The sequence below is a fragment of the Vitis vinifera genome, chromosome 19 (assembly GCF_030704535.1).
Source record: "Vitis vinifera cultivar Pinot Noir 40024 chromosome 19, ASM3070453v1".
NCBI lineage: Eukaryota > Viridiplantae > Streptophyta > Magnoliopsida > Vitales > Vitaceae > Vitis > Vitis vinifera.
This window is the reverse complement of record NC_081823.1, coordinates 5,121,067-5,135,181: the sequence shown is the minus strand read 5'-3', so window position 1 is coordinate 5,135,181 and position 14,115 is coordinate 5,121,067. Positions and strand designations below refer to the sequence as shown.

General features: G+C 27.5%; 1 protein-coding gene across 1 annotated transcript; it reads left to right on the top strand.

Moving 5' to 3' along the window:
• Positions 1-1,321: 1,321 nt before the first annotated feature.
• Positions 1,322-4,167, top strand: LOC100264159 ((-)-germacrene D synthase). Its single transcript, XM_002283040.5, has 7 exons — positions 1,322-1,475; positions 2,061-2,334; positions 2,427-2,799; positions 2,883-3,101; positions 3,200-3,338; positions 3,461-3,709; positions 3,793-4,167. Exons 1-7 carry the CDS (start codon positions 1,344-1,346, stop codon positions 4,084-4,086), a joined length of 1,680 nt encoding a protein of 559 aa, XP_002283076.1. The 5' UTR covers positions 1,322-1,343; the 3' UTR covers positions 4,087-4,167.
• Positions 4,168-14,115: the final 9,948 nt, after the last annotated feature.

Genomic DNA, 14,115 nt, shown 5'->3' with positions numbered 1-14,115 from the left:
GATAAAGTAGGATAGGTTTCAAAAAAACCTATCCCATTATCTTTCCTATACAAAAATAAATTTGAAAAAATTATTCATTAATCTATATTTGTTCAAGAAGAATAGGATTCGTGACTTTTAAAAATTTATGATTGTAATTTAAAAAAAAAATTAAACTTTTGAAAACATTTTGGATTCTCTCACAAATAAATTAGACCCAAGATTACGGTGAAAGTGCTTTTAACCCTTTTATCATAAGAAAAAAAAATCAATTAATATTTACATGGAAATCAATCTAAGTGCTTTGAAAAAAAAAATTTATCATATATTATATGACAAAAAAGAAAAAAGAATAAATATTTTTCAAAAGAAACACTAATCAAATATTTAAAAACAAAAAAAAAAAAAAAAAAAACTTTTTGTGACTATTATTTTTAAAATAGTTTTAATTTTTTTTTTAAATATCTAATTTTGACAACAAAACAAAAAAAATACTTTAAATTTTATCAAATGCTTCCAACCTTTAAAAAATATAACCAAATCTTGGGATAATACTTTGACAATTTTAATAATTTTATGATTAATTGGTTCAAAAATATAAAATCATTGGATACCAGTATCTTCATCTCAATTATTTTATCATGCTTTGCCCAAATACACATGGCATGAAGTTCCATCTACCTCTATGTATATAGAAGTAAAGTTTTGGTACTGGAAAAGATAATTATCTATTTTTTTTAAAAAAAATACTTACATTCCAAAATAAAGATGATTAAAAAAAAAATGATATTATTTTTTTTTTTTTACAGTTTTAAATATATTATTTCAAACTCTATTATTTAATGAAAATTTAACTATTTCACTGATATTTTTATCTTCTTGAGATATTATATGTAACATTTAAATTTTTAAAGGATATTATTAAAACTTTTTAATATTTAATTTTCAATTTTATCAAACATCACCTTATATTTTAAATAATATTTAATAATTTTAAGAATTACAAAAAAAAAAGTCCTAAAAAAGTGAGGATAATATTTTTAAAATGGTCTTTTTTATATTTTTATTTGTTTATTTATTATTGTTTTATTTTCGAATTTCTAAGGTTGGCAAGATTTTTCTTTCCTTCTTTTATATTTTTCTCCTCTCATCCTTTTTTCCATTTTTTGGGGCTAGTATAGGGCCAGATTCTCCCTAAGCCTAATAAATCCAAAAGATTTAAAATTTCAAACAGAAGAAAATCGTGCTCGTAACCTATCTTCATAAATCAAGCAGGCCAGGCTCCTTTAAATACCTGACTTCCCAGGCTCAAATACTTAAACAATTACAACACTTTCTTTAAAGGTTTCTTCTCCAACCAAAATATGTCTCTTCCACTCTCAGTTACAGCTCCTATTCCAACCCAAAGGCTTAATCCTGAGGCGGCTCGCCGCAGTGCAAATTTTCGTCCTTGCTTTTGGGGTGATCGTTTCCTCACCTATACTCCTGCTGATCCGGTAAATGCGCTTCCATAATTTGTCAAAGCAAAACATGTTATTTTTAGTCATGATTTAGAGTTTATTTATGGCTGTTTTTAAAATTCACTACTAATATTCATCGATATTTTTATAATATTTTCGATATATCCATAAAATTTAGTACTAATATTCATCGATATTTTTTTAATATTTTTTATATATCCAAAAAATTCAAGTACTGATATATCTGTTTTTACATTTTTTCAAGTAATTCAAAAATACATTTTTTTTCCTAAAAGCTTAACATGGGAAGTGAGGAAATAAACATTCTCCTCCTATAGGGAAATAAACATAAAGTAGGCTTTGATTCCATATTAGACAACCAACCAATTTTCTCTGTAAGGGACATAATATTGATCATGTTCCCAAAACCCTCCCTCACAAGCAACCTTTTTTCTTTTCGGACTGAACAAATTGGAAAAGCAAAATATGTGGCGACCTCCCGGAAAATTTGGTCTAATATTGGACAACCATTTTCTTAAAGTTAATTTCAGCTCGAAGTATGTCATTCACTCAGTCTAACATTTCTAGCATACGATTTGTTCATACAATTTACTGGTGCAGGTAACCCATGCTCGTAAAGTGCAACAAATTGAAGAACTGAAAGATGAACTGAGAAACGAGCTAAAAGCTACTGCCAGGAAGTCTTCACAACTGCTGAACTTCATAGATTCCATCCAACGCTTGGGATTGGCATACCAGTTTGAAAGGGAGATCAAAGAAGCATTAGAGGACATGTATCAAACCTATAATCTGGATGATGATGATAATGATGACCTGACCAATGCTTCTCTTCGTTTCCGACTTCTAAGACAAGAAGGTTACCATATTCCACCTGGTAAAATCCCATGACCCATTGTTGTCTAAACATATATATGTCATCTGCAATTACATATCATCGATTGAATGGTCAACTTCGCTGATAAACAGATGTATTCAATAAGTTCAAAGACGACGAAGGCAACTTCAAGGAATCATTGACTGGTGACTTACCAGGCTTGCTAGCTTTATACGAAGCTACACATTTAATGGTGCATGGAGAAGACATACTAGAGGAAGCTCTGGCTTTCAGCACTGCTCACCTTCAGTCCATGGCAACCGATTCAACTCATCCCCTTGCAGCACAAGTGACTCGTGCACTAAAGAGACCTATTCGCAAGTGCTTAACAAGGGTGGAGGCAAGACATTACATTTCCGTCTACCAAGAAGATGGTCCGCATAATAAAACATTACTCAAGCTCTCAAAGTTAGATTTCAATCTATTGCAGTCACTCCACAGGAAAGAGCTAAGTGAGGTCACTAGGTAAGTTGCGGAACCAACAATATTCAGAAAGCTACATATTTGGCAATTTTCTCACTCTGATAATCTGTTGATATATCTTTAAGGTGGTGGAAAGGTTTGAATTTTGCCAAAAAGATGCCTTTTGCACGGGACAGATTAGTGGAGGGCTACTTCTGGATATTGGGAGTGTATTTTGAACCCCAATATTCCCTTGCTAGAAGGATCTTAATCAAAGTATTAGCCATGATATCCATCATAGATGATATATATGATGCATATGGTACATTCGAAGAACTCAAACTCTTTACAGAAGCAATTGAAAGGTTTGATACATGCATGCCCATCAAAATTGTTGGCTTAATTTCCAAATTTCTAGTCAAATTTCAAAAAGTTCCAAGGATATCTGTTGCTTCACTTTCAGATGGGATGCCAACAGCGTAAATCAACTCCCAGATTATATGAAGCCTTGTTATCAGGCTCTCTTGGATGTTTATGAAGAAATGGAAGAAGAGATGGCCAAGGAAGGAAACTTGTACCGTGTTCAATATGCAAAAGCAGCGGTTTGCCTCCAATGACCCTTCTTCTAGTTCCTTACTCTTTCATAAATATTTTGTCTATCTTCAAAAAATATATTGTAAGCTAGCAGGATAATTAATCTATTTGCAATATTATGTAAACTCAGATAGAAAGGCAAATCCAAGCCTACTTTGTTGAAGCCAAATGGTTGAACCAAGAATATACACCAACATTGGATGAGTATATGAGTAACGCACTAATAAGCAGTGGTTACTCTATGCTCATGACCACATCTTTTGTTGGCATGGGAGATATAGCAACAAAGGAGGCCTTCGATTGGGTTTTCAACGACCCTAAGATGGTTAGAGCTTCATCTGTCATTTGCAGGCTCATGGATGACATAGTTTCCCATGAGGTATTACATCATTTATGCTGCGTCATGTTGTGTTGTACTAGCTCTATGTATCCTTGATTTTCTTCGCTTTTCTTTTTGTGCAGTTTGAGCAAAAAAGAGGGCATGTTGCATCAGCAGTTGAATGCTACATGAAGCAACATGGGGTTTGTAAGCAAGAAGCATATGATGAGTTGAATAAGCAAGTAGTGAACGCATGGAAGGATATGAATAAGGAGTGCCTCAAACCTACACAAGTGCCCATGCCTCTTCTTACTCGTGTTCTTAATTTCAGTCGTGTGATTGATATTTTGTATAAGGACGAAGATCAGTACACACATGTTGGAAAATTGATGAAAGATCTCATTGCTTCGATTCTCATTGACCCTGTGCCAATATGAGTGGAGAGATGGTTCTTATCATGCTCTATCCTATATGTCATATAAAAATATGATTAATAATATTTTCCTATAATATTATAAGGTCTGTACTCATCTTTTAATGAAGTTTACAGATATATATATATATCATATCTTATGATATCATCTTATCATGTTTAACAGTATTTCCACAATTGTTAGTTATCAAAATCTCTAGTTTTCCAAGAACAGTAATCTAGTATCAAAGGGTGCAGTATTTATGTTCCGGTTATGGTGGCAAAAGCACTTGCCATGACGCAAATTGCAAGCAATCCAAGATCTCAAGACTAAAGGTTTGGCCTGTAGAATTTTTCTTTTAGGAGGAGGGGGGTCCAAATTGACAATTAATCATCTAATTAACTTTATATTTAATTAAATAGATAAAAATATTCAAAATTGGGATTTTATGAAAAGGTGATGCTAAATCAGTCTAAAAAGATGAAGGATGGATCATTTTATCCTAATTTTTATTTCCATACTAAATATATCTTGAAAATATATTTATATTTACTAAGGTCCATGAAGTTTAACAAAACAAACCAAATAATCAAAATTGTATCATTTATATTGTCTAAAATAGAATCATATAAATATTATTCTAATATGATAATAGTGAGTAATATAAGAGTATTTTCTTAAAAGACAACTCTCGCTAATATAACATCCTTTTCCACAAAAATTACAAATGATACTTGAATTATTATTTAAAACTTCTTCCACAAAATGATCTTTGTAATACTTTCATTTTTATCAGACTTATAACTTAATCCATTTTTATTAAAAATATAATTTTGACTTATTAAAATCATAGTGAAAATCTTTTGCCTATTTGAAAATTTCTAAAGACATTATGTCAATCATTTCTTTTTCTTCTCGAGAACATATTTTTTCTTGAGATAGCTTTTTCACATGTTCCAAACTGTTTTTCCAAAACATCAAGTTCATTTTGGAGAAAGACAACTTTCTTTTTTTGAAAAAAAAAAAACATTTTTGGGTCAGATGTCTATAAATCAAGGTAAAGTTTTTCAAAAATATTTTATAATTCATCATTAATAAATGAAGAATTTATCTCATCTTTATAGTCAATGTAAAGCATAACACACATGTTAACAAACCATTTGTGCACTCTTCTTACATGAAGTCTTTATCATTCTCATTCAATGTTGTAACAATTATTTTCTTCTGTCTAGTGCTTAGGGTTTTTTCTTTTAATAAAGTCTTTTCCCTTTTATCTTTTCAAACTTGAAATGCTTTATGAATTTATGCACTTTTTCCATTGAATATAAGTGACATATTAAATTATATGAGTAATCAAGTATAAAAAGAGAAGAGATAGAGAAATTGCAAATACAAGATTTTATAATAGTTCGCACAATATGATCTATATTCACTCGATCTCCTCAAACTCCAAGTAAGATGCGAGTTTTACTATTCTAAGACCTTCAACCCAAGCTTCCAAGCTTTAGGTTAGATTATGGTTCAGAGGGACCTTTGTAACAATAAAACTAATATAAGTGAATGTTCCCATTCGACAAATGATAACTCCTATTTAATCACTTGGCATTTTTTATGAACCAATAAAATGGAAAAGTTATCAAAATGATAATGTATTTGCAGAACATTTAAGAAAATAAAACAAATATGTATAACAAACAACAAAATAAAATAAAGAGAGGAGGAACAAGTGTACCCTTTATAGTGCAATCCTTAACATTAATGGCCCTCAATAACTCCCAAGATGAAGCCTAATAACACACAAAAACTCTCAACCCTCTCACAAAATACAAAGACCCCTTCCCCCTACCCTTTTTGTGAGCCCTAGGGTTTTTTATTTTGTAGGCTTCAGCTTGTTTGTCTGTTAGTCGTCACAATAACACCCGTGTAAACTCAGAAATCGAAATCAAAACAAAATAAACTGAAGCACAATACGAAGCACTAATCCAAAGCAATAAGGCTCAAGCTCGGTATAAACAAGTCTAACTCAAATCACAATCAAATGCCAAGGCCAATATAACATGCAAAGCCCAAAATGCAAACAAGCCCAAACCCATCCGAAGTATTACAGGTCAAATAAAATAAGGAGTCAAAGCCTAAATAAATAAAATTCAAAGCCCATAATCCAAACTAAAATAAATCTAAATCATTACCCAAACCCATGTTAATTATCCAACCAAAGGAAGGCCCAAAATATATATCTTAAGCCCAAAACAAAAAATAATTACTATAGAAATCAAAAGTAAACTTACCCAAATCTTTCTTCCCATGATGAAGAACAAAGCAGTGAGGTCGTGGTGGTGAAAATGGAGGACTACCATTGGTAGTTAGGGCGGGGAGGAAGACAACTTGCTCACTTGGGGCTCTTTTTCTTTTTTGTTCCTCTCCTGTTTTGGGCTTGGTATTTTTTTGGTAAGAGAGTCTCGAGATTTTACCTGTATTTTTTTAGTTTTATCTGTGAAAAGTTATTATTGTACTTATTCCCCTATTTATTTATTTTTTTTCATTCCAGTTTTGTAAATATAAATTTTTTTTTCTATACTAGTTCTTTATTCGGTTCATTTTTTACTCATTTATTTTCAATTTTTTTAGCATAATGATTTTGTTGTATCTGCTTTCAATCTTTTATTTATTTCATCTTATTTTTATTTGAATAGTTTATTTTGTATACTTTTTGTGTATAATTTAATTTCATTTTTACTATTAGGTATTTTCAATCACTAAATGTGTAAAAAGAATCAAATTTGAATTTTTTTCAAAAAAAAGGAACAACCGAAAACTATTCTTGGTAAACTATAATATTTTTTTGTAAGAATTATAAAATTGTTATAAAATATTAGAATTTGTCTCATTGCAAAAACTTGTGGATAATTATTCATATTAATGTAAATCTTTTTATGACTCCTCTTAAAAAAAAAAACCTCTAATGAAATATTCATTCAGTTTCTTTCTCAACGTTCTATTTTTTTCTTTCTAGATTTCTTCTCTTTCACTTTATTTTCTACAACATGTTATCAACACAAGCATGATAGAGGAGCAATAGGCTATAGCTAAAGAACATGAGACTATAGCAAAGTCTAAAATCTTGTTTATTTTCAAGGACTCTTACATCATAAGGTGAGTCATAATATAACTTTTTATTTGCATTCTATAATTATTATATTCTTTAATTTTTCATGTTATCAGCCAATTTTTCATAGTTGGAAGCTATGTAGAAGGGAAAAAAATGACTAGTAGACAAATAAATGTTAAACTTATATATCTTAAAACTACATGCTACAAATTAAAATTATACATTGTTTCTTGTGATTTAAAGTGTTACTATCACAAAAAAAAAATGATCTGATTATCAATAAACCATAAATACATAAAAGAGACAAATTCATCTTAAGAACATAGAATCAAACTCCAATCTCGACTAACCTTATTTATGAGTTTCAATTTTCAACTTACTTTATTTTATTTGTATGTTTATTATACACACTTATTATCCATGTATTTTCAAGGATTTAGATAACAACACATACCCATAAAAACCTATTCCCAAAGAAAAAAATCACTATCATAAATAAAACCTTCTTACCTCAAGAACATTTGCTCCTTTTAAGTGAGACTAGTGATTGTGATCGTGGGTTAGGTTTGCGAGCTAATATCATATTGAAAACTCTCAATTTGACACTGGGTTAGTTTCACAGGTTTCGCATGGGTTGAATATAGTGATCGTGCACGGTAGTTAAACTTCAAACCCATCCTAACTAGTCCCATATTTTACAACTCTAGTTAAAATTAAGAAATGAAATAATAGAGAGCTTTAAGTCTTAAATTGTTGGCTTGAACTTGTAACACGTAAGCGACTTTCCACCTAAGTCAATGGTGGAGCAGCAAAGGAAATTTTTATTCAAATTGATATGATAGAATGTCAATGGCATCACGATTTAAGTGTGCAACAAAATATGGCTATCACTATTTGAGGACATGAGGTGACATGGCATGTCATTAGTCATTACTATATGTTCCCGTGAATACATCGTGGCGTGTTGGATTCTTCTTTTTAAACTTTTATTTCCAAATTACAAATTATTAATTATAATAGATACTTTTATTTATGAAAAAAAAAAAATAATGCTTAGTAAAAACCAGTAAAAAATAAGTAAATATTACAAAAAAAAAAATTATTATTATCTCAAATTTTAATAGTTTTTATAACAAAATTTTAAATTATAAAATAAATTTTTATAGTTTTTTTATTAAAGTATTTATATTTTATCTAAGAAATGTAACTGTTTTTTTTTTAATGATAAAGAAATACATCATATCAACCACATTTCTTTCCTAAAGGTTGAAATATGTGGTGCAGGGTACAATTCTTAATCAAGCTCTGTATTTAAATTGTTTGAATAAAAAGTTATTGAATTTCCATGAAATCGTGACAAATATAAATTATAATAAATATTGAATAAATGAATATAAGACAATTCTTAATTCAACTATCTCTAAAAACTTGTTTGAATAAGTTGTTTTTAAAATAATATTTTTTTGGTTTTGTAAAAACATTGCAAATTCAATTTATATAATAATTAAATTTAATTTAGGTCTTATTAAAAATGAAAATAGTTTTATAATTACAAATAAATTAATCAATATTTTTAGTAAAACATGGATAATAATATTATAATAAAATCATAAATTATATTTTTTTATAAAAATATGTACTATTTTATTATATGTTATAAACATAAGGTATTAACATCTTCATAATTTTTTATTATTTAAAATGAATAATAATAATTTTAAAAATATTTTATTTAAAATGAATGATGAATAAAGTTTAGCTTTTTAAACATATAAATGAGTCAAGTTTTTCATTATATGTACATAATATTTTAGAATGTTTTGATCTAATCTTCAATTAATTACATCAATTTTTTTAATTCAAAATTATTCTTAAAAATTAAAAAATTAATTAAAGAATTTAAATTATTAATTATGTCTTACTTAATTTATAATTTATTTATATAAATTCAAAACATATATTTTTGTGTATAGGAGAAACAACAAAGACATGACTCATAATATATCGGTTTTGATCTATTTTTTGAATTCCAAATTATTTTGAAAAATTGTTAAATCCATTAATAAATTCATAAAAAATATGATCATGTACAAAAAGTCATAATAGAATCATTATAAACCAATTTTTATTCACAAAGTTATGATGTTAATGGGTTTATTATTTGAGTTTTAAATTATTTTTAAAAATTATTAAACTCATTAATGAATTAAACACATTAAGTTTGGTTTAATTTAAAGCTTTGTCTGGTTGAAATAAAAAATAAAAAAATAATAATTCTATGTAAAAGAAAAACAATAGAGTTATTTTGGAAAAATTATTGTCCATAAATTTCTTGTATTAATTGGATCATTGTTTGATAATTAAGTTATTTTTAAAAATTACTAAAATCGTTAATGAATTCAACGCATTCAATTTTGTTTAATTTGAAATTCATTTATCTAGTGAAAAAAAATCAAACAATAATAATTCTATGTAAAAGAGAAACAATAAAGGCGTTCTAAACCAATTTTTATCTATAAATTTTTTGTATTAATTGATTACTATTTGAGTTTTAAATTATTTTTAAAAATTACTAAATTCGTTAATGAACCCAACACATTAAGTATTGCTTAATTTGGAGTTTATTTACCTAATAAAAAAATTGTAAATATATATATAAAGAAGAAGCTAACCCAAACATTTAGAATAAATTTTGGTCTATGACATACTATTATTATTGAGTTCCAAGACTTTTTAGTTTTAATTAAATCAATTTTTGAGTTTTAGATTAGTTTTTTAAAATTAATAAATTGTATTTATTAAATACAATTTGATTTTAAAATTATTTGATTAATGAAAATTTTTAGAAAAGTTAATAGAAATTCAAAAAAGTACATGTATAAAGGGATATCATATTTTAGGATTTATTGTATTGGTATCAAATTGTGGAAAGAAAAAAAAACAATGATCTCATGTTTAATTTTATTTGTTTTTTTATGTTTTTTTTTTAAATTCTATGTTTTCATTTTGTTTTTAAAAAATTAGTGAAAACAAGTTCTACTTATTCTATAAAACTTGTTCTCTATTTCACTTTATTTTTAAAAACTATTTGTAGAAAACAATGGTAAAATAGTTGTGGACCCCGCATTTTTGCTCAATGCATTCCCATTCGATGACAAAACTCGTTTTCTATTTATTTGGTGAAATTTTGATTTTTAGAAAAGACTTGGAGTCGCCACTTATTTTTGTTTTATTTTTTAAGGGAAAAAAAAAACCCTAAATGTGACTCCTAAAGGAAAAACAGGTATGTGAAAAACCAAGTCTGCGTCTGGGGTCACGTTACTTATTGGGAAGGTACAGTAAAGATCGTAGCACCCCTTTAAGCCCCTAAAAATGGGTCTCTACTAAATAAGGTGAAACAAGCATGGCAATTGATAAGGAAATTAATGGATACCAATGAAATGATCAAATAATAAAACGAATTAAGAATGATAACAAATGAATAAATGAAGTAGGATTGAGAACATACCTTAGCAACAAGTAATAATACGATATCATGGAAATAAGGTTAGATTAAGTATAAAATTATCACATACATATCAAAGAGCAAGACAAAGATCGAACAATGTTCATTAACCATAACAATTGGCAATCAAAAGAGAAAACTCATATGTAGGGCCCCCACCAAAGCTCAATTTATTTTGCATGAATTAATATCACAAATTCCATTATTTTGGAATTATGAAAAAATCATTCTTGCTTATGTAAAATCAAGAGAAACAAAAGACTATTTGAAAACCAGAGTGAAATTAAAATTGTTTGAGAGAAAACTAGATTTTTAAAATTTATTTGAAAATTGGAGTCTTGGAAATTAAATTTAAGAATTGGAATTTTGGAAATTACATTTGAAAGAAATTGGAATTTTTAAAATTATCTGAGAATTGGAGTTTTGAAAATTAAATTTAAAAATTGGAATTTTGGAAATTAAATTTGAAAGAAATTGGAATTTTTAAAATTATCTGAGAATTTGAGTTTTGAAAAATAAATTTAAGAATTGGAATTTTGGAAAATAAATTTGAAATAAATTAGAATTTTGAAAATTATTTGAGAATTAGAGTTTTGAAAATTAAATTTAAGAATTAGAATTTTGGAAATTAAATTTAAGAATTGGAATTATGGAAATTAAATCTAAGAATTGGAATATGGAAATTAAATTTAAGAATTGAAATTCTGAAGATTTATTTAAAGATGGAATTCTAAAAATAATTAATTAATTAAATTAAATAATAATAATAACGAAAGTAATAATGATTAAATAAATAAATATGAAAAATGGAATTTTGGAAATTAAAAATTAAATTTGGAAATCAGAATTTTAAGGGATTATTTAAAAATGAAATTTTAAAAATGAATGAATAAATAAAATAATACTAATAATAATAATAATAATAATGAAAGTAATAATGATTAAATAAATAAATGTGAAAATTAGAAATTAAATTTGGAAACCGAAATTTTAAAGAATTATTTAAAGATGGAATTTTAAAAATAAATAAATAAATAGAAAAATAATTATAACGAAAATAACAATGATTAAATAAATAAATGTGAAAATTGGAATTTTGGAAATTGTGAATAAAATTTGGAAATCGGAAATTTGAATAATTATTTAAAGATAGAATTTTAAAAATAAATAAATAAAATAATAACAATGAAAATAATAATGATTAAATAAATAAATGTGAAAATTGGAATTTTGAAAATTGGAAATTAAATTTGAAAATCAGAATTTTGAAGAATTATTTAAAGATGGAATTTTAAAAATAAAATAATAATAATAACAAAAATAATAATGATTAAATAAATTAATGTGAAAATTGGAAATTAAATTCGGAAATTGGAAAATAGGAATTTCGGAATTTGGGAATTAAATTTGGAAATCAGAATTTTGAAGAATTATTTAAAGATGGAATTTTAAAAATAAATTAATTAATTAATAATAATAATGAAAATAATAATGATTAAATAAATAAATGTGAAAATTGGAATTTGGAAAATTGGAAATTAAATTCGGAAATTGGAAAATCGGAATTTCGGAAATTGAGGATTAAATTTGGAAATTTTAAAGAATTATTTAAAGATGGAATTTTAAAAATAAATAAATAATAATAATAATAACTAAAAATAATGATGATTAAATAAATAAATGTGAAAATTGGAATTTTGGAAATTGGAAATTAAACTCGAAAATTGAAAAATTGGAATTTCATAAATTGGGAATTAAATTTGGAAATAGAAATTTTGAAGAATTATTTAAAGATAGAATTTTTAAAAGTAAATAAATAAAATAATAATAATAACGAAAATAATAATGATTAAATAAATAAATGTGAAAATTGGAATTTTGGAAATTGAAAATTAAATTCGGAAATTGAAAAATTGGAATTTTGGAAATTGAGAATTATATTTGGAAATAGGAATTTTGAAGAATTATTTAAAGATGGAATTTTAAAATAAATAAATAAAATAATAATAATAACGAAAATAATAATGATTAAATAAATGAATGTGAAAATTGGAGTTTTTGAAATTGAAAATTAAATTTGGAAATTGGAATTTTGAAGAATTATTTAAAAATGTAATTTTTAAAATAAATAAATAAATAAGTGGAATAATAATAAAAAAAAATATAATAATGATTAAATAAATAAATGTAAAAAATTGGAATTTTGGAAATTGAAAAATTAAATTTGGAAGTCGAAATTTTAAAGATTTATTTAAAGATGGAATTTACGGAAATCAAACCTTGACACGTGAGAGAAAAGGAAAATAATAATAATAATAATAATTCACCGTGCCACCGCCACTTATTTGTTCAAAGAACTTAAAGTGCCCCTACCACTAATGCAAATCCCTATGACATTGACTGGTCATTCATCACTTTTTTTTAAAAAAAAACCTTTTTGTAGGGACCCCTCCCCCTGATGCCACATGGCACACATTTCCTAATGACACGTGGCACGTATTCTCATCCGGACTATCCCTATCCGGATTTCCCCAAGAGTACACGTGACGCGCTTCTCCTTTCTGGACTCCCTCAAGGAGAGGCACACGACACTCATAAACATAAACATCCGGATAACCGACATATCGCATCCGAACGACCGACATATACTATCCGGATATGTTTGTCCGGATCATTGACTGAAGTAAGCAAGTCTTACACGTCATCACAACAGCCTGCCATGGCCCACGTTCCGCCACTTGTAGAGTAAGATGACAGGAATGAAGTGACGGCAAGTCACTTCCCACGATCTCTATCAGCCGCCCTATGAGTGATGATGACCCTACCATCACCTAGAGGCATCATGACAAGCCAAAATATCTCCCTACCATTAAAGTGGGAAACAAAGCTCCTGATACGATATATATGAACCTTCACACAAAGAGGAAAGTAAGTTTGCTATACCTAGTAAAAAGCCAACTGATTTATCTCTCTTTCCATGGCTGACAAAACCATCGGAGGGTGTGTCCGGACACCCTGTCCGGACCCCTTTTGCAGGAACAACTGAACCAGGAATCTATATTGGTTGAGATCATGCGTCCATCCATTTGGCAACTACGTGGATCACCAGGGACACAAGGCCTCAACACTTTTCACCTTTGTTTTCCCTCGCATTCAACTCATCTATTCTAAAAAAAATTCTTGAATAGTAGCTCCCACATCTCCAGCTTTGTGGCCATCATAAACACAAAAAAAAAAAAAAAAAAAAAACAAAAACAAAAAGTGGAGGAAATGGTAAGGAAAAATGGTGTGGTGGTGGAACGAGTGTACATGAGGGGTAGAAGGATTGGTGGAATATATGGGTATGGAAATGGGTGTGGGGTAATGAGATGAATGGATATGAATACTAAAGGATGGAGTCGTGGATATTGTGGGTTGGGATGGGTGGTTTCATGAGAAA